This window comes from Haliotis cracherodii, unplaced genomic scaffold, assembly GCF_022045235.1.
Source record: "Haliotis cracherodii isolate W230 unplaced genomic scaffold, xgHalCrac1.p SCAF_4, whole genome shotgun sequence".
Classification (NCBI taxonomy): Eukaryota; Metazoa; Mollusca; class Gastropoda; order Lepetellida; family Haliotidae; genus Haliotis; species Haliotis cracherodii.
Genome location: NW_027266297.1, coordinates 23128384 through 23149722, shown reverse-complemented (window position 1 = coordinate 23149722; position 21339 = coordinate 23128384). Strand labels below are relative to the sequence as shown.

At 41.0% G+C, this 21339-nt stretch overlaps 2 protein-coding genes across 2 annotated transcripts; both read left to right on the top strand.

Annotated features, from left to right (window-relative positions):
• The first annotated feature begins 2337 nt into the window (after positions 1-2337).
• Positions 2338-4329, top strand: LOC139479667 (uncharacterized). Its single transcript, XM_071262511.1, has 4 exons — positions 2338-2407; positions 2658-2825; positions 3055-3157; positions 3843-4329. The coding sequence occupies exons 1-4, from the start codon at positions 2338-2340 to the stop codon at positions 4327-4329; spliced, it is 828 nt and encodes a 275-aa protein (XP_071118612.1).
• Positions 4330-6099: 1770 nt separating this feature from the next.
• LOC139478616 (peroxisomal membrane protein PEX13-like) lies at positions 6100-16638 on the top strand. Its single transcript, XM_071261167.1, has 4 exons — positions 6100-6192; positions 9337-10028; positions 10913-11041; positions 16092-16638. Exons 1-4 carry the CDS (start codon positions 6110-6112, stop codon positions 16475-16477), a joined length of 1290 nt encoding a protein of 429 aa, XP_071117268.1. The 5' UTR covers positions 6100-6109; the 3' UTR covers positions 16478-16638.
• Positions 16639-21339: the final 4701 nt, after the last annotated feature.

The following is a 21339-nucleotide window of genomic DNA, read 5'->3' as shown; positions in this document are numbered from 1 at the left end:
TGCTTTGGTTTATTTATCATCAAATTTCATTTTTCCGGACAAGGTAATGTTAAATTTTAGAAACTTTTACAATAATTACTAGTACTCAGATATTTAAATGACAACTTTTCATGCAATTTTACTTGTGGTGACGTTTCTTTTGCGGTTCAGTATATTTGATGCCTCGATAAAAGGAACAGGAATCTTCTTGATCATGCATGGTGTCATGGTGACCACCAATGAAGTCCAACTACCTAGCTGCAACCTGGCTTGTTTGGTATGTCATCCATTGATTGGTTGTCGCAGTTTACATTTTACAATTATTTTCTATTATACATCATCTATTAGCTCTATCTTTCCTCCACACTTAAAACAAGACACGGCCTCGCACTACCATCGTTTTGACAACATGTACACGTAAGTCTGCACGAGAGTTGCGTGCTGAGGTCACGTGCCTTGAGTACTAGATTCGAAATCCGTGCCGGTGGTATTTATTACATCAGGATAGATTGAAAAACAATGGAAAACCTTACATCAAGCATTCTGCGTCGTTCGAATTCTTTGCAGTGCATTCATTGCGACGACGTATGTAATCCATATTTGTATTGCTCCCCATCCCCCACTCCCATATGTCGGGATAACTTCATTTTGGCTTCAAATTATCATCGCCTCGAATCGCGTTGCATGTTCTATCGACCAATGCTTTGTCTTACCCAGATGTAGTTATTGCAGGCGACTGGAACTTAGCGGCGTAAAACAAACCAAAACGTATGTTGCAAGTATCGTATTATTTCGATACGAATACGTGTGACATGTAAAATTGCATAAAAAGTACTTGTAAGATACTATTTAAAATCAAAACTCAAATCTATTGAGAGATATTTTGAAGTCTTATATTCATTCACGTTTGAATTGGTCTCCTTGGTAAGTTAAGAGTATGCATGTATCCAATCGCGGCCTTATAATCGAGATATGCATCGTATATCCACAGCCCTGGTGAATTATTAAATAACAAGATGGTCCACACTTCTGGGTTGTTATTTCTTGTAGTGGGTCAACATTAAACGCCATAATTCGTCACAAACTATTTCGGGGCGGTCGGGTAGCCTACTGGTTAAAGCGTTCGCTCGTCACGCCGAAGACCCGGGTTCGATTCCCGACATGGGTACTATGTGTGAAGCCCATTTCTGGTGTCCCCCGCCGTGAAATTGCTGGAATATTGCTAAAAACGGCGTAAAACCATACTCACTCACAAACTATTTCTCTGAAACATCTCCTCGCACAATGTTATCTGAAACACCTCCAAATCATCCACTGTTGCTACATAAGGATCTTATCTTACATCACGTGATTGTTTTGGTTGTCGTTTGACTTTTCGTGCATGAGATCTTCGTGTTTTCTTAATCACACCAAACTTCAATAGTCTTCCAATCGTAACGCCTCGGCGTTCGGCTGTTATGTAAACATCGCTCAATGAGGTGTGATAGCTCATTATGTCATCTCAATACCCCGTGATTGATGTCACTGCTCCTGAGATAACTATGTTCTGGCAGTAAGTAATTGAGAAATCCCTATCAAAATATTTTGCTGAAATGAACTCAGTGTCTTTACATTTGCATGACATATGTGTGGTCACTGACAGTGTCACTCTGTCATTTTGAAGGACTGCTCCAGTTAACGTATACACCGAAGTGACTTTCAGATCTTATAAAAAGGTATGTAGTGGTCATGAACCATTGTTGACATAATGCTCTTCTGGCTTGTTGCTGTACATTTTCTCATTAAATCTTCAAACGCTCATTTTAAATCTCCGTCCAGGCATTTTGAATCTTCTCTAGAAGGAAGGGCGATAACCGAATGGACGGGGTCGATGTGTAAATGTGACATCATCAGCAGATACTTCTATGTCACCTGGTCTTGGCTGACCCACGGCAGGGATCTCGAGCTAATCTTTTTGACGTAAAGTGGGAGTCCCATTTGGTAAACTTATAAGGTAAGTTACACCCTGGTTATTTGGACGACTGAATCAAGACAACATCGATACAAAGGCTGCGGGAACACCTGATATAACTTAGAGCGTATTAAATTACCACCCTCATAATCAGGGTTTTGTGTCAGTACGCTTGATGGTGTAGACGTTTACATGATAAATGTGTACGGAGAGTTGTGTGGGTTCGAATCCCGGGTGGAACTCAACCCCCAGGAGTACTAGAATCTGTACTTTACTAATAAAGTGTTATCCCAAACAAACATGTGTTACATGAACAGTTGTTTCATGTGATTTATATGAAGATTTTGTAAGTTTTGTGTCGTCATTTATCTATCAATTCCCTCACGCAGGTCTGCCGAGATCGGGTGATGGAATCGACACAACTCGATGATTTTGATGCCGAAGTGTGGAGCTGTTTCCGTGACAACGACGTTAAAGGTATACAACGATAAAGCCAAAAGACCCAGTGTGCATAGCTGGAAGCGCTCGTAGAATCCCTTAGAAGCCAGTCAAATCAAACGTATCCTTCCTTAATTGTCATCGTGTCAGTACAATCAGGTGGTACTCAATTGTACATCCTTTTGTCATTTTCATTCAGTTGTCAATATAAAGGAAAGGTTCCAACTGGACATAATACATTTCACTTCATTCATACACAACGATGAAATATGAATTGTCATTTTTTCAGAATTCACCAGTTCGCCTCCTGAAACTGGCTTGATTAGACCAATTCCAGTTCGCCTCGAACCGCCATTCCCTTGGGATTGTGGGGTCGAATTCGATGCTATACATACATTTGAAACTGCACCAAAGAGGTTTTCGGCATTTATCCCGGTTTCTAAAACTGCTGATAGAGGTAAGTCACGGAAGCCTTTTAGGGCCATTTGTTTTATTTGAATACTAAGTTGAATTACTAACTTGAAGATTCAAGATGTTAGTTGTTGATTCAAGCATAATTCTCACCTATTTATAAACTTTCGATTCGATCGTGTTCATTTATCATGCAATAATCTTTAGAGCGAGAAAGCTTAATCAAAATCATGATTCGAAATATGGTTTCAAATGCGACATGTTCTTTGTTATAGCTGTCGGAAACCCTGGTTCTTGGGAGAAAGGCCAACCGACACTGCAACCTCTAATTGTCAAGGACACGCACCCAAGTCTGCAAAGGTCCCTTTACTGTAAAAGGCAAGTGCTTTTATTTAACAAAACAACATTTATTTTGGGGATTGACTTGGACTTTTTACAGAGACGGGATGATGTTATCGGTTCAACGTTTTGTGGGGTAAAACCTGAAGCAAATAAAACTTGAAGTCTTAACATATTGTTTATGTTATGCTTTAAAGTTAACCCAACATATGGCTAATATACACACGTGTGACCTTGACGTACACAGATGCTTTATGTCTTGGTGCCGGTTAGAATGAGGATGTTGGTCGTTCCAATTGGTATGGGACGCTAGGCATGCTGTCAACCAATCATTGATGATGATGATGATTATGATGATGATGTTGTAGATTTAACGAGCGCTTCCGGTGTAGCCGATTTCGCACTCGGAACCAATCATTTGTTTCGTTATGACTCGATAACAGTATTTACAGTCGACCGTGATATAGTGAGTGAGTTTGGTTTTACGCCGCTTTTAGCAATATTTCAGCAATATCACGGCGGGGGACACCAGAAATGGGCTTCACACATTGTACCCATCTCGGGATTCGAACCCGGGTCTTCGGCGTGACGAGCGAACGCTTTAACCACTAGGCTACCCGACCGCCCCGACCGACCGTGATATTGCTGAAATATTGCTGACAGGTGGAAAATAACACCCACTAACGTCATACAACCGCCTAATTACACCTTTGTCTTTCATCAGTGATCCTGTCGAGGCTGAAGTGTCGGACCTGCTGCAGAGGCTGACCACTACTCAGGCCGAACTGGACGGTGTACGGGGCGATCTCACAGACGCCCGACTCAATGCCCAGTGCCTTGAGCTGGTGAACAAACACCTGACGACAAAACTTCAGCTGATGGAGACAGAGAAAGAGAACCTGAAGGAGAATGTTGATGATCTGAAAAAGGAGAGTGAATGGTTGAAGTCAGAACTGAAGCGGACACAAGATACAAGACGGCATGGCGGAAAGCGAGACGAACACGTGGATGTCAAACAATTCCAGCAGGCGCCTGATGCAAGTGATGGCAAGAAAGTTGTTGTTTCACATGACAAAAAGTACCCTATGGATGGGAAAAGTGCATTGTCCAATGATCTGGCTACTGCAAAGGACAGTGTCGAACCCAAAACGAAAAAGAAGAAATTTGTTCTGAAACAGCTCAGAAAAGCCTTTAGGAAGATAACCAGGTGAAACAAAGAACTACACTATCCACTGTGATGCAGTCAATGCCAGTTGTACTCATATTACTGTTTGTTATTATTTATGTTATAAAATATATTCCAAATTGACTTGTTTGAGTTTTGTTTCATCAAAGAACTGTAGCTGTATAAATTGAAGTCAGCTTTACTGAAGATAGTACTGCTGAATGATTGTTTGTTTATTGTTAAACGCCGCACTCAGCAATATTCCAGCTCTATGACGGCGGTCTGTACATAATCGAGTCTGGACCAGATAATCCAGAGATTGACATCATGAGCATCGATCCACCCAATTGGGCACGAGGCGACTAACGGGATCGGGTGGTCAGGCTCGCTGACTTGATTGATGCATGCCATCGTATCCCAATTGCGTAGATCAATGCTCATGATGTCAATCACTGGATTGTCTGGTCCAGACTCTATTATTTACAGACCGCCATATATAGTTGGAATATTGCTGAGTGCGGGATTGAACAATAAACAAACAAACAAAGCATTTCCGAGGCAATGCTCACCTTCCCCATGCGTACATGTATGTAAATACATGTTCAAGTCAACGAAGTCGCTGTTTTGAGAACATTGATGACAATGTTTCTTTCACCTAGGATCTAAAGGTGCCTTTTCGTTGACATATGATCTTATATATATCTTCAGTATATACGCCCAGCTACTAAACATTTTGTATACATTATCTATTTTACTTTTGTCCAAGTTAATGAGCATAACATATTTATAAAGCCATATTTAAATATATAATAATATACGAGGTTTCGTCATGTCGCCGTTGTGCTGTTATAGTTTAGGGCGTCGTGACTCAAGAGAAGACCCATTTGCACACAACACATTGATATTGAGTTGATAAGAATCACAAAAAAAGATTTTATTGCAAAATAACACAACATCGTTTAGATAACAGAAGAAAATATGTTACAGAGGGTAAGTGCTGTCCATGCTAAACAGGAAGTTGGTAGGTAGCAACAGTATACCATTTTCTTGTAAAAAATACATTGATACAAATATCCGTTTAGCCCAATAGCCTAATCAAACTATAAAAAAATGCACTATATTATAAAAAAACCCGTCGTTTTCATGCTGAAAAGGATTTAGTTCTCGATTCGTCTCTGTCTCGCCAAATGACATCAAAAGTGAAAATAAAAAATGTTAAACTTTTTATTGAGTGTCCTATATAAATATTGTAAAGATTATGGCCCGGAAGCCCTTCGGTTCAGGATATATGACAGATTTAGTTCAAAATATTTATTAAAACGGCCAAAAACGTGTGAAACCAAACGTTTTACTGCCCAGCAAGAAAATGGTACGTTACGCTGAAGGTTGCTACCAAATACCTGCCAACATACAGCATGAACAATGCGCTTTAGCATAACGTGTATCCATTGGATACATACAAACATTAAAAATGAAATTTAATGAAGTGGGGTAAAAGAAAACAAAATGAAAAATAACTTTGATATGCAAAGTTTATTTCAGGACCAATTATTTGTACCTGTTCGAAAAAAATCAACACAACGAGTGAAAGATTAAATGAGAGAAATTAAATTGGTCACAACATTAAAATTCTATTTAATTATGATAAAAAATATTGCCCTTTTCCATGTTTGCACCGACCAGGAACCATCATCATAAACTGGTTCCATTGTTGGTATGCGACATCAAATGTTTTTAAACGAGCACAAGTATGTATATGTAGTAGAAATGATGCAGCAAGAGAGTTACCTTCCTTGTGTTGTCGCCAGGTGTCAGTGGCACCCAATATGGCTGCACCCTTGAAGCCGTGGGAAAGAGCTGGTGTTAACAGTCAAAATCCAGGCCCTGCTCCTGTCAACAGCATGTCTGGGTAGGTAGCAATAACATGTACATATATCTGCATCAAAAGTACGGGTTGACACGTGATATTTTGTCTCAGTAATGAGTATAAAACCACAGTGGACTTTGCCCATGACGGTGGTTGCCCACGATCAGTCACTATTGTAGGCTACTGTGAGTAGGTCAAACGTAAATTAATTTTTGTTTATCACCACAGTCAAACGGAAAATGCCCATGTAGACTTGCCATGAAGGAGTGCAGTTTATCAAACTTTCGCGATGAGTGATTGAATGTGACACTGCTATCGTTTCCTGAGCAATTAGATAAGAATACATTTCACCGAACACTATCCGCTCAGTCTGATTCTGAGCATGATTCCATTATAAATTATTCTGTATTCACGCAATTATAATGATTACGACCTTAGCGAACTGAGCTGAATGTCTGCTATGATACATGGAGGAACAAAAATTTTGCCTGAAAAGTGCCTGTCAAAACCAGATTTAACCAGAAATAATGGCACCGAAACAGTTGATTATCTCGTACTCTTATCACATTAACTTATCCTGATAAGAAAGTTGTTTTAACAATGCAATTCTTGAATCAAGGTATGTTTCAGGAAATTAACAGTCCCAGTCCGACCCAATAAGTGTACTTCCTCGATTACATCTCTGGCGTTTAATCGCAAAGATAATAGTGGGGAGAATTCCATGCATAAAAACTACCTGTTGTTTAATTCAGACCCAGCATTTATTCAAGCCCTCTGTTTAATCAAGGAGATACAGTGAATGAATATGCTAGAATACCTCACCAACGCATCTGTACAGTGTCATGCTTATCTGTGTCATGTTTTCTTGTATTTAGCTTAAAGGGGCACTGATCTAACGCAATTCCCAGGGACTGGTTGTTGCCTTTGTTATTGTTTTTTCCCAGTGAGTACCCGGATGTATAGCAGAAATCTAGACTATTTCGCGACCTCTGCTGCGCAATTCGTAAGCGCATCAGTCACTTTTATGGGTAGTAATAAGGACGTATGGTCACATTGATCAACAAAATGAAATACAGTTTTCGAGATAAAATGGTGACGAAGTTTTGATAAGTCACTTGCTTGGTAATTTTTTTGATTTTCGTTTACACTATTTTGACTTGCAACGCAAAGTAAATATTTCTCCTGAGCATTGCTTTTTTATAGTGTGTATATTTTTTTACTGTCAAAATGTGTAACATTTTCAAATTTATTAAAAGTGACTAAAAAACATTTCCATTTGTATTATTATGTTAACGAATTCCAAACATTTTGATGTTTAATGTCACCACCAAGAGACTGAAAATGTTACGGTGAAAAGTACATTTCTATGTTGTTTGGCTTCTAATCCTACATAATAATCTGTTGTGATGTTTGTAGGCCCTTTTGATCATCTTAATCAATCTGGACAGATGTTTTAGTCAAAATAACTGAAATATTTACACATTTTATAAATTGCCTGAGAGAATCACATTTTACAAATTGACGGAAAAGACCTGTGAAAACAACGTCTTATCGTCCATTGAAGAATTTCCCAACCAAGACGTTGAGAAACAAGAACGAATCGATTCAAATGAAGGAAAACAAAATGCAAATACCATAATTGCAACCTACCAAATTTATGTGTATATATTTTAGGAGCTTCCTTGTTCGAGGAATGTATCCGTGAATATCCACACAAAGGAACAATATCCCACTCGTCTGCAGCTGTACAAAGACACTTATTCGATGTCACATGTCTCTGTAACAATCAAATATTTTAAAAGATATATATCGTTTCGGGATATTATAACCCGTGTTCGTTTCTCAACTGATCACTTGGATTGTGTCAGGCGTTCACATAGGTGTCAAGTCTCAAAGGTCGGCTGAGAAAGCCCACGTGACAACTATTTTCATAACGTCCACGGTTCCTAAAAAATCCATTGAGTGATAGATAACAATGATCAATCAATCAACGTATTATCAGTTAACCCTTTGAACAAAGTATGTTGTTTTTACATCGGCACTTCACGCCATGATATCAGTGTATTCCCTTTTTTTTAGTAAACCATGTAAACCTAGACATGTAAACACTCACTTTTGACATATCCACTGTGCAAGATAACTGTAATTAATCAATCAACGTATTTTCTGTTTCTTCGGTAATCCTTTGATGACTTGGAACGATCCGTTGATTTACAAAAAAAGTAAATCAATTGATGATTCATCTCTTGCTAGTCTGCCACGTGCATCTTACATAACACACATTTCACCTCACTTCAAACCTGGATTTAGATTGTATATTTACCCAGACACAATAAATGCCAAATGGGAACCTTTGTCAGGTAATCTAAGTGGTGCTACCACTAATTGTACCTGTAATAAATTCATTAACTGTGCATCAAGTGAATGACGACAAATACACAAGTGTAGGGTTTTACCAGAAAACGTGGATGACAACAAGGGAGTAGTAGTCGTATTATCGACGCAATCCGAAATCCGAAAATGCTTTCACCGCATAGATCTTTTTTTAGTATTAAACTATAACCATCCTGGGTATTTCCAAATCTGATGAGCTCCGCCTTTCTTTTTGTCTGTTTGTTTAGGCTGAAGAAATTAATTTACATGCGCCCTTTGTCAAAATCTTTATAGATCACAGTTAACCAATCAGTGTTTATGCAAAAATTCATAAAACAAATATTGCCTCCGGCCTCCAAGTGTATTTAGCTGTCCTTGCAGACGGTAGCCCAGTCTCTGGTCACGCTCAGTTGCATTGTGTATCATCCGGGTACTCACAGGGAAAAAAACAATAACAAAGGCAACAACCAGTCCGGGGAATTGCATTAGATCAGTGCCCCTTTAAAGAATATTGCTTTGAGGTCAACCTGTTATCTCTTAGAGGCATCACAGTGTATATAATTTGAAACAGACAATAACTATTTTGCGGTTGGCAGTGACATCCAAGGCCTCTGCACTGACTGAAGTTACACTACGAACAGTTTTATGAATTGCTGCGCAGACTTATGTGCTTCCATGCAGGTCCATCAGATTATGTGGGTGTGAAGCAAAAGGCAGAGATTTATAAAAAAAATCATTGTAAATATTTCAGATTGGCTTAACTTTTGTGTACATAAAGGTATCTTTTTGATTATTGAACTTTACTGTTTTTAGGAGCCCACCTGCACCCTGCTGTGTTCAGGGCGCAACCAGTGCCCCACCCCCAGTTCCAGCCCGCCCCGCCCAGAGTACAATCGGAGCCCGCCCCTATGCAGGAGGGTATGGTATGGGGAGTTCAATGGGTTACAGCCCTTACTCCTCCTATGGTGGTGGGTTATACAACAGCCCATATAGCTCCTATGGCAGCTATGGGTACGGAGGTTATGGAGGAGGCTACAATAGATTCGGTGGTAACCAGGATTCAATGAGCGCATTTGCCCGTCATGCAGAGGAGAACTCTCGGCCAGCTTTCCAGGCTATTGAGAATGTTGTGAGTGCAGTCAGCTCTGTAGGAATGATGATGGACTCGACCTTCCAGGCAGTGTATAACTCTTTCCGGGCTGTGATCGGCGTGGCTGACAACATGTCCAGACTGAAGAGTCAGCTGGTTTCTGTGATATCTGCTTTAGCTTTCATTCGGACCCTTAAATACATCTACAGGCGTTTCTTGGAACTGCTCCGTCTGCGACCACCAGGTCATGCGGCCCAGGCCTGGAATGATGCTGTGTTCCAGGCTGCAGCCAACATGGCCCCTGGGGAACCCTCTCCCAAGAACAGTGCCTGGCCAATTATCATGTTCTTCAGCATCATCCTGGGAGGTCCCTGGCTTATCTGGAAGGTCATCAGGTCCTTCTCAGATGGCAGTGGTATGTATTTCATTAAATCATTATGCCTTTTGTAATATTCATCTTTCTTATCGGTGGGCACGGGTGGCCCAGTCGTCTAAGGAGCCGCGATTCGCTGTGCAGAGTTGCTTCATCGGGCACGCCAGAAACCTATGATAGTGGGTTCGAGTCCCGGTTCACCCCAATTATGTTTCTAGGTTTGTCAGCACCATACCCGTGCTCGTGGGTTTCACCGAAGTGGTAAACGTCTGAAACCTGCATCACTTTGGGCTTTCCTCCCACATTAAACTGACACGCCGTTTTAACTGGAATACTGTTAAAAGCGGCGTTAAACCCAACTCTCTCACACTCTTTCTTATCAATGCATTACTGTTAATGTTGTCATGGCAGTGTGATGAAGTACACAGTTTAAAGGCAATTATTTGGTTTAGAAGTAATTGGTCATGTTGGTGATCAATGATTGGCATGATAAAGGGAAGAGTGAGTGAAAATTGTTTAACATCGCAGTCAGCAATATTCCCGCTGCATCACTGTGGCCTGTGAGGGTACTGGTAATACATGTAATCAACCTGTTCATGCTGACCAGGGAAAAATAATAACTGAAGGCATGGGCAACAATTTACAATCAAGCCGAATGAAAAAATGAGTAGAGGGCGTAAAATGTATGCGAGACAACTGAGAGACGGTCACTTGTATGTGTGATTAGGAGCATGATTATGTGATTTCTCACTATACATGTTAATAGCAATGATCAAAATCATAAAATTGTAAAACTTAGACATTCTGTTTCATTGATCATATTTATTTCTTGTTAATAGTTGTTATCTTGTATGTAAGTGCTGTAGATAATTGCCTGCTAGGAAATATTATACACCTGTACATCATTGATACCTTGCTGCATGCAGTCGAGAGCAACAGCTGGGCAAATGGGGACGAGGATCACTTTGTTGCCCGAGCTGAGCATGACTTCCGTGCTAGCAACAACAATGAAATATCCTTCACTGCTGGACAGATGATCAACATTGCTCCTAAAGGTTGGTGTGCATTCTTGTGTTTCACTTGCTCTTTGTGCCTGTAGTTTCAAATTTGTACAAGTCCTAATGGCCTGCAGTGTCGATTTATTTGTCCCAATGAGGTGCATTTTTTTAAATGAGTTTAGTCAGGACCTGCAGCTTCTAAAGTCTGTGGGTCCTGATGGCAGCCTAGCAATTTTTTAAAAATATTTTTAACACTGCCAGGCATACAAACATGATAGTTTACGATCATTCTTTGTCTATTACTTTATGTTCCCCTGAGCATGCAGTGAACATTCTCGTGATTGCGGATATCTCCTTTAAACATGCTAAAACAAAATAAGAAATACACTTATTACTTAGTGAATAAAGCCCAATTCGTTTAGTATGACCGCAGATATTTGCAGATTGCACTGAGAGTTCGGTTTGGGGACAAATCACAGGTGGGGTGGTGGGAATGGCTACATAAATTGAATGTGTGGAAAATTAGTTGAAGGCAAGCTGGAAGATAAAACTTTTGGAACTGTTACAGTCTACGAGATTAACCTGAAAGTTTCCCCCTGGTCCAAAGCAATGATATTTTGGAGTGTGTGATGAGATTTTGCTAATTATCAGATATTTCCTCTTTTGCTATTTATCATTATCATGCAGAAGACAACAATCTACCATTATCAAATTTCAATGTGTGTTTAGATTGTAATTGTCTCTATTCCAAGTGATAAGACATGAAATAGCAACTGTTGTAAATGGTGTAACAGTTTGCTGATATTAAGACACACACTGCTTTTGTCAGTTCACTGTCTAATTTATCTGTAGTGTGTTCCGTATCGAAGGCAATATTGTTGAATTTCCAATTTTTTAGTGGTGACCGTTCATCATATTTTCATTATACAATGAATATTATACCTGGTTCAGGCTTTTGTTATGCCCCTGGCGAGTATGGCAAATGTCATCGAAAATATGATTGTCTGTGAACTGAAATTTGTATATCATTATGGAGAAAGAGTTGAAGGTAAATCCATTTATTTTTTGTTTTGTTGTCATTCCAAAATCTAAATTTGTGTCTGTTTTTAAAACTTTACCCATGATTGTTTATCTTTCCTTGATTTATGGAAAGATTTAAGTGACCCAAAATATGTTTAATTAAGCTTTGGTGTTGTAGAGCACTGTTTTAAACGAAATAAGACTTTGGTCCGCTACCAAAGTGTTTGGTGTAATAACAAACACTCGTTTAGTCAATCCCTGCAGTGCGTGCGTGTTTGTCATGCTTGACTGGCCTGTTCATCAGATTTGCATAATAAGGGCTTGAGTTAAGGAACTTGATTTAACTTGCACCCATCTTCCAGAGGCAAGGGAGTTACAAGACTACAATAGTCAAGTGAACTAGACTGGAATTTTGGAATTATTTGACTGGACTAACAGGTCTATAGCATGGTCCAATCAGAATCTTGTAACAAAGTCGACATCCTGTTCATAAACAACGGTCAATTGCAGGATTTGCTAAGCATGGGTACCTTCAACTGGGCGTCAACAGATGTTTTCCAAATCTTTTTTTGTTTTTAATCAAAGTGCTCGAGTGTTGTGCTACAATACACAAACTCTGGGTGTCTGTGAGGCAGGGAATGTGAAACTTTTCCTCGATCAACTTGATGGTTGTCCTGACTGGACATTTTGTTTCAAGCAAATACAAGTGATAACAGAGTTGCGCATGCATGTCTTATCATTGAAGATGGGTCGTGACTTCGCCACTATTTTAAATAGTATAACATTGTGAGAGGGCCCATCATCTGTATCTCCAGGGCTCGCTTGTCGGTAAACGTACACTAACATCTGGACCCATCCTCTGTATCTCCAGGGCTTGCTTGTCGGTAAACGTACACTAACAACTGGACCCATCCTCTGTATCTCCAGGGCTCGCTTGTCGGTAAACATACACTAACATCTGGACCCGTCCTCTGTATCTCCAGGGCTCGCTTGTCGGTAAACGTACACTAACATCTGGACCCGTCCTCTGTATCTCCAGGGCCCGCTTGTCGGTAAACATACACTAACATCTGGACCCATCCTCTGTATCTCCAGGGCTCGCTTGTCGGTAAACATACAGAGGATGGGTCCAGATGATAGTGTATGTTTACCGACAAGCGAGCCCTGGAGATACAGAGGATGGGTCCAGATGTTAGTGTATGTTTACCGACAAGCGATCCCTGGAGATACAGAGGATGGGTCCAGATGATAGTGTATCTCCAGGGATCGCTTGTCGGTAAACATACACTAACATCTGGACCCATCCTCTGTATCTCCAGGGATCGCTTGTCGGTAAACATACACTAACATCTGGACCCATCCTCTGTATCTCCAGGGCTCGCTTGTCGGTTAATGTACATTAACATCTGGACCCGTCCTCTGTATCTCCAGGGCTCGCTTGTCGGTAAACGTACACTAACAACTGGACCCATCCTCTGTATCTCCAGGGCTCGCTTGTCGGTTAATGTACATTAACATCTGGACCCGTCCTCTGTATCTCCAGGGATCGCTTGTCGGTAAACATACACTAACATCTGGACCCGTCCTCTGTATCTCCAGGGATCGCTTGTCGGTAAACGTACACTAACATCTGGACCCGTCCTCTGTATCTCCAGGGCTTGCTTGTCGGTAAACGTACACTATCATCTGGACCCGTCCTCTGTATCTCCAGGGCTCGCTTGTTGGTAAACGTACACTAACATCTGGACCCGTCCTCTGTATCTCCAGGGCTCGCTTGTCGGTAAACGTACACTAACATCTGGACCCGTCCTCTGTATCTCCAGGGCTCGCTTGTCGGTAAACGTACACTAACATCTGGACCCATCCTCTGTATCTCCAGGGCTCGCTTGTCGGTAAACGTACACTATCATCTGGACCCGTCCTCTGTATCTCCAGGGCTCGCTTGTTGGTAAACGTACACTAACATCTGGACCCGTCCTCTGTATCTCCAGGGCTCGCTTGTCGGTAAACGTACACTAACAACTGGACCCGTCCTCTGTATCTCCAGGGCTCGCTTGTCGGTTAATGTACATTAACATCTGGACCCGTCTTCTGTATCTCCAGGGCTCGCTTGTCGGTAAACATACACTATCATCTGGACCCATCCTCTGTATCTCCAGGGCTCGCTTGTCGGTAAACAAACACTATCATCTGGACCCATCCTCTGTATCTCCAGGGCTCGCTTGTCGGTAAACAAACACTATCATCTGGACCCGTCCTCTGTATCTCCAGGGATCGCTTGTCGGTAAACGTACACTAACATCTGGACCCGTCCTCTGTATCTCCAGGGCTCGCTTGTCGGTAAACGTACACTAACATCTGGACCCGTCCTCTGTATCTCCAGGGCTCGCTTGTCGGTTAATGTACATTAACATCTGGACCCGTCCTCTGTATCTCCAGGGCTCGCTTGTCGGTAAACATACACTATCATCTGGACCCATCCTCTGTATCTCCAGGGCTCGCTTGTCGGTAAACGTACACTAACATCTGGACCCATCCTCTGTATCTCCAGGGCTTGCTTGTCGGTAAACGTACACTATCATCTGGACCCATCATCTGTATCTCCAGGGATCGCTTGTCGGTAAACGTACACTAACATCTGGACCCGTCCTCTGTATCTCCAGGGCTCGCTTGTCCGTTAATGTACATTAACATCTGGACCCGTCCTCTGTATCTCCAGGGCTCGCTTGTCGGTAAACATACACTAACATCTGGACCCATCCTCTGTATCTCCAGGGCTCGCTTGTCGGTAAACGTACACTAACATCTGGACCCATCCTCTGTATCTCCAGGGCTTGCTTGTCGGTAAACGTACACTATCATCTGGACCCGTCCTCTGTATCTCCAGGGCTCGCTTGTCGGTAAACAAACACTAACATCTGGACCCGTCCTCTGTATCTCCAGGGCTTTATTTGACTGGACTGACAGGTCTATAGCATGGTCCAATCAGAATCTTGTAACAAAGTCGACATCCTGTTCATAAACAACGGTCAATTGCAGGATTTGCTAAGCATGGGTACCTTCAACTGGGCGTCAACAGATGTTTTCCAAATCTTTTTTTGTTTTTAATCAAAGTGCTCGAGTGTTTTGCTACAATACACAAACTCTGGGTGTCTGTGAGGCAGGGAATGTGAAACTTTTCTGTAGCTCCAGGGATCGCTTGTCGGTAAACGTACACTAACATCTGGACCCGTCCTCTGTATCTCCAGGGCTCGCTTGTCGGTAAACATACACTATCATCTGGACCCATCCTCTGTATCTCCAGGGCCCGCTTGTCGGTAAACATACACTATCATCTGGACCCATCCTCTGTATCTCCAGGGCCCGCTTGTCGGTAAACATACACTAACATCTGGACCCATCCTCCGTATCTCCAGGGATCGCTTGTCGGTAAACATACACTATCATCTGGACCCATGCCCGCGGTTCCCGCAATCTTAAATTACCGGCCTCAAGTTTCCTTATGACAAGTTGATTGGCTACGCTACTGCGTCTAATATACCAATCAGAATGTGGGTTACAACTAGTCTCAATGTTGGGTTGGTGATAATAACAACATAGTGTCCAGTCCCAATCATTACGATAAAGTTTGCGAGAAATTCAACGTTGAAAAACAGACAGACACTCAAAAGAAAGTCCTCAAAAATCTTTTTGATGGCAAGGATGTCTATATGTCCATCTAAACTGGCAGTGGCTTTGGTTTCTAGGCAAATATGAGTTACGTCCCTTAGCCATTTTCTTTTTCCTCATCTCAACGTTTCATTGGTAGGTAAAATGTTGATGAAAATCAAGATCAGGTAATGTAAGATCCATGAAAACCATGATCCGTGAATGGATCCAAGGGTTAGTGTAGGTTTACCAAAATGCGAGCCCTGTAATAAGAGGAATGATAAGGACTAGGCTTTGAAGTTTGGTAAAAAAGCTTTGTATGAGCTTCAAAAATCCATGTAACATTAGTTAATTACTCATTCAGTAATAAATTCTGTGAGTATGCACCAATCGCAAGCTTTGCAAGTCTGAGATAATACCTTGTGTTTGTGTTTTGCAGAGATGCAGCCCAAGGTAAGAGGATGGCTACTTGGATGTGCAGATGGAAGCAATACGGGGCTGTTGCCAGCAAACTATTTGAAAGTATTGGGAAAAAGAAGAGGAAAGAAATACCAGACCCCCACCCCCAAGGGTGTCCCAGCTCCACCAGCCAGCATCACCCCATCAGAAAGTGCTTTCTCCCTTACTGGGCCCACACCTAGTTCCACAACCTTGAACTCTGTACCAGAAAGTAACCTTGACACTGTCTTCAATGAGGCAACGTCTGCAGAGCTGGACGCATCAGATATTTTAGACAAATGTGGTTCCCAGGGCAATGACTGTGAATGTCCTTCCGTGTCTCAGCCTGTGCCTACAAAGGACTGCTGTGCTGGCAAGTCAACGTGAAGATCCACAATGGATTGTTTTTATTTGATTTGTACATATGCAAATCTGTAAGATTTGTTAATGTTTGTGAATTATGAATTTTTTGATATATATTAATAATGCTCCTCGGCAAGGAATAATTATTTCCAATTAATAAACACAGGTGCGGTTTGTTATGTTAATCATCTGTGCTGCTTATTTCAGTACTTCAGCAGGCAAAGAAGCTTTGCCTTTACTACTGTTTCAAACCCCCTCAAATCGGAGACATTCTCAGTTTATCACCTTGATTATATGATAAAGTTTGTTTCTCACTCTTTGCTTAAGAGCTGGAAACTGTCATGTTTGTTGTCATCATGATGGTATCAAATGGCATTCATATTAGTATCACATTTTTAACTCATCTGACTGAAAGTCAAGTGAATATATGTCTGTTGACTGTCCGTCCCATTGTCTGTCTGTCGTTGATGTTGACTACAGGGCCTCTGGAGCCAAAACTTCATGTCGCTACAAATTGCTCACAGAATTCTGATTCAATTTTAAACATGGCCGTCATTTTGGTCTTATAGATAAATTGTCATTTTTGGCCATTATTTGGCTATTATTCAGAGGAGATTTCAAATACTGGACATCTCTGAAACTACAAGGCCTAAGAAGATGGAACTTTGTGTGAATGATCTCAGCTATGGTGTCGCTACATATTTGTTCGCATAATTCTGATACAATATCAAACATGGCCCCCATGCTGGCCATATTTAGAAACCCATTAGTGGCTATTGATCGGCCATCAGTTTTCAAAATGTATTGAAATGTGGCTTACATGTAGTTCGTAGTGGGGCCAAAGCGTAAAAGTTGATGTCGCAAAAGTGAAAATGCTGTCATGCAAAATTTGGAAACCACATCTCGGACCCCACAGCACACTTGCCTGCCATCATGTTATCTTCATACATTGGGCAGCAATGTCAAAGAGCAGGTTTATGCATATGACTTCGAAAGAAATGGTTTGAGTAACATCACACCCAGAACAGGTTGGTAGGATGATGAAGGCAAAGTGTGATCCTCATTCACCTTTTGATAAAGGTGAATATAGTAAAACAAGTTCAAGCAGACCCAAACTGTTCACGGACAACATGTCAGCATTTTTGCCTTTTTGACTAGTGTGTCTGTTAACCTTGGCTTGTCACAGTCGAAACAGCTATTGCCTCTTCCATAGATTCCAGGAATAGGTCTTCAGCAACCCATACTTGCTGTAAAAGGCGACTATGCTTGTCGTAATAGCCGACTAACGAAACGGGTGGTCAGGCTCAATGACTTGGTTGATACATGTCATTGATCCGAATTGCGTGGATCGATGCTCATGATGTCAATCACTGGATTGTCTGGTCCAGACTCGATTATTTTACAAACTGCCGTCATACAGCTGGAATATTGTTGAGTACAGCTTTTAACAAACCAACCAACCAACTCTTCCATAGAGGCAAGAGCTACAGGTCTCCAGTATCTCAAAAGGGGCCCCTTTCTCCTCTGACCCTGGTAACCTTGAAACTGATCATTGCAGTAATATTTTATCAGTACCAGTATTTGAAAAATCAAATTTTTGATTTCAATAAATATTATTTTTATATCTTGTTCTCCAGAACCACTTTGCACAGGATTCAAACTTTGTGTGAATGTCATGACCATGAGGTGATCCACGTTTGTTCAAGGCATCACTATTTTCACCCATCCTTGTCCTAAACTATGTCACAAAAATACTTTTATTTCTTTTTCCCAGAATCTTTTCTATAACTCACGAAATTAAGGTTGTGAAATTCCAACTTCATAAAGTGAGGTGAGCTACAGAGCCTTGAGGCTTGATTTTTATCATTTTATTGCCTTAGTTAACATATATCAGCAAGGGAGTTTTGAAGCTGTGATCTTGATTTTATCCACAACTCAAACATTCACACTACAATTTTGTTTCTAAAGGTATGCAATATGTATATGTATGCTGGTATCAGAAGATTTTCGTTCAGATTGACAACATCTACTCTAGACACTATATATGGTGTGATCTCCTGTGCACGTGCTGCATTTACATTGAAATTTTGTTTGATTTAAAATCTGCCTACCCTATTTTTGGTTGATCTGAAATCATGAACACTCATGTATTTTTGGGGCCTGTTGTGAATGTCCAGGAAAAGCATGCTACATATTTTGGTCACTTACAGAGTCCTGAGCTCCACACAGTACTGATGGAGATGCTGTCAGTACTGTGTGGAGCTGAGACAAGCAGGAATTGTACATTGGCCTGAGCCCAGTACATCTTAAAAAACAATTGAACATTTTATGTGATGTTGGAGATCAATTTTCAGGAAACACATTTCCAAATGTCAAAGTATATTCTGGATATTTTGCATTTTGATATATTTGACACTTAAATAATTTTGTATCTAAAAAAATTGATTTTTCATGAGTTCACTGGCAGTTAATAAATAGTTACCAGCTGATGACAATGTATTGAGATTGTGACATATTTTATTAATGTACCTTGATTATGAATCTGATTCTGTGGAGTTTTCATTAAAATGAATGAAACATCTGCTCTGACAAACCTCACAATGCTGCTTATTTTACTAAGCGTCATTTTATTAAAACATTACATCAGATATTGTGCTTTGTGTTTTATTTGATGATACAGCTAAACAATGGTTGTGATCTTGGAAAGGAACATTTTTTCTTCAAAATGATAGTGGTACATTATTGTATTATAGATGTTTGCAATATACTATTAACTTTGAAATATGGGGCGTGGGTGGCCCAATCATCCAAGGTGCCGCAATTTGCTGTGCAGAGTTGTCCGTTGGGCACACCAGAAACCAATGATCATGGGTTTGAATCATGGTTTACCCTGATTATGTTTCTAGATTTCAGCACCATTCGCAGCTGACACGTTTGTGAAATACTGGTTAAAGTGAACCCATCTCTTACTCACTCACTAACTCACTCTATGCTCGTCGTAAGAGGCGACTAAAGGGATCAGGTGGTCTGACTCGCTGACAAGGTTTATGCATGTCATTGATCTTAATTGAATTGCATGGACCGATGCTAATGATGTCAATCACTGGATTGTCTGATCCAGACTATTATAGTACAGACTGCCGTCATATAGCTGTAATATTGCTGAGTGCAGCATTAAACAAACAGACACTCACTCACTCCCCCACATTATTTCATGGAGAAGAGATCATCTGTAATTGCTCAATGTTAAGTCATTGGTTGGGGGCATGGTATTAGTGGACTCAAAGCTTTTGGTGCATGAGATGAAATGAAAAGAAAAAGGAAGTCTTTGAAATGAGTGCCATGCAGTGATACCATCTTGTGCAATTTTGGTGAGTGAGTGAGTATGGTTTTACACTGCTTATAGCAATATTGTGGACACCAAAAATGGGCTTCACACATTGTACCCATGTCAGGAATCGAATCGGGTCTTCGGCGTGACGAGCTTATGCTTCAACCACTAGGCTACCCGACCGCCCCTGCAATATTAGTTTTATTTATGATGATATCAAAGCTTTCCATTAAGTATGGTCTGAAGACTTCTTGTGTATGATGCTGCTTAGGTTTAACACAAGAGCTGTCCTTTGATATGATTAGCTGATATTGAGGGTCAAGTTACTGTAGTGGTAGATCCCAGGCCTTGTCATACCTATAGACGTTAAAACATTGTACTTGTTGTTACCCAGTCTGGCGCTCAGCATTAAGGAGCTGAAACAAAGACTTGTGGGTTCGGAGCCAATATACTGTGTCTGAGTCGGGTATTCACGTTAAACTGCGGCATGGTATCTCAGTGGGCCAGCACTAAAATATTAGCTTAAGTACGGACAAGTACAAGCAGACACACGCACGCACGCACGCACGCACACACGCAAATCAAGAAGCAATGTCTATAAATTTGAAGTGCTTTTAACTGTGCTATTGAGGTAGCTAGAACCATTGGACGTCTAGTTCACTGTTCTACTGCATTTGGCATGTGTTTTTTCCTATACCGATAGTGTTATTACACCGGGAGTGCAAGCAACCCATGCTTGCCGTAAAAGGCGACATGCTTGTCCTAGGAGGCGACTAAAGGGATAGGGTGGTCAGGCTCGCTGAATTGGTTGATACATGTCATCGTGTCCGAATTGCGTGGATCGATGCTCATGGTGTCAATAACTGGATTGTCTCCTCCAGACTCTATTAATTACAGACCGCCGTCATATATACAAACAAACAAAACCCCGGGAGTAATTATAACCACCTTCATTAGAGTAGCCAGAGGCGTGGGACTTTCTTTCTCCATGGTGTACTGCATGGGCTCATGTATTCCCAATTCTTAAATGATGTCACTAGACCGGAAGTGCATCCCTGGTTTTGTCATACGGTAGCTAAACAGAAAAGGAATGGGACTGTTTATATTAAAGTTACACTGCGTTAGACATGTGTTTGTCCAAACCAGAAGTGTTGTCATTACAAGGGAAGTGCTCATATCTTTGTCATTCTGGTAGTTGGTTGGTTGGCTGGTTTATTTGTTGTTTTACGCCGCACTCAGCAATATTCTGGCCATATAACGGCGGTCTGTTAATAATTGATCTAAGAAAGCAACAGTGCACGAGTGCATCTTGTTAACAATTTAATCTGGACACCCCCTAGAATGTTTGTTAATGTAACTTAAACTTAAATCGTAGATAAGTAGTTGACTGCGTTCTTTTTTAAGCAATAGTTGGTTGTTTTGTTTGTTGTTTAACGCCGCAATCAGCAATATTCCAGCTATACGACGGCGGTCTGTAAATAATCGAATCTAGACCAGACATTCCAGTGATTGACATCATGAGCATCGATCCACGCAATTCGAATATGATGACATG

Coding starts and splice junctions, on each gene's coding strand:
- LOC139479667 (XM_071262511.1), top strand. CDS start 2,338: ATGGAATCGACACAACTCGATGATTTTGATGCCGAAGTGTGGAGCTGT. Junction 2,408..2,657: donor CCGTGACAACGACGTTAAAG/GTATACAACGAT, acceptor TCATTTTTTCAG/AATTCACCAGTTCGCCTCCT. Junction 3,158..3,842: donor AGGTCCCTTTACTGTAAAAG/GCAAGTGCTTTT, acceptor GTCTTTCATCAG/TGATCCTGTCGAGGCTGAAG.
- LOC139478616 (XM_071261167.1), top strand. CDS start 6,110: ATGGCTGCACCCTTGAAGCCGTGGGAAAGAGCTGGTGTTAACAGTCAA. Junction 6,193..9,336: donor CCTGTCAACAGCATGTCTGG/GTAGGTAGCAAT, acceptor TACTGTTTTTAG/GAGCCCACCTGCACCCTGCT. Junction 11,042..16,091: donor GATCAACATTGCTCCTAAAG/GTTGGTGTGCAT, acceptor TGTGTTTTGCAG/AGATGCAGCCCAAGGTAAGA.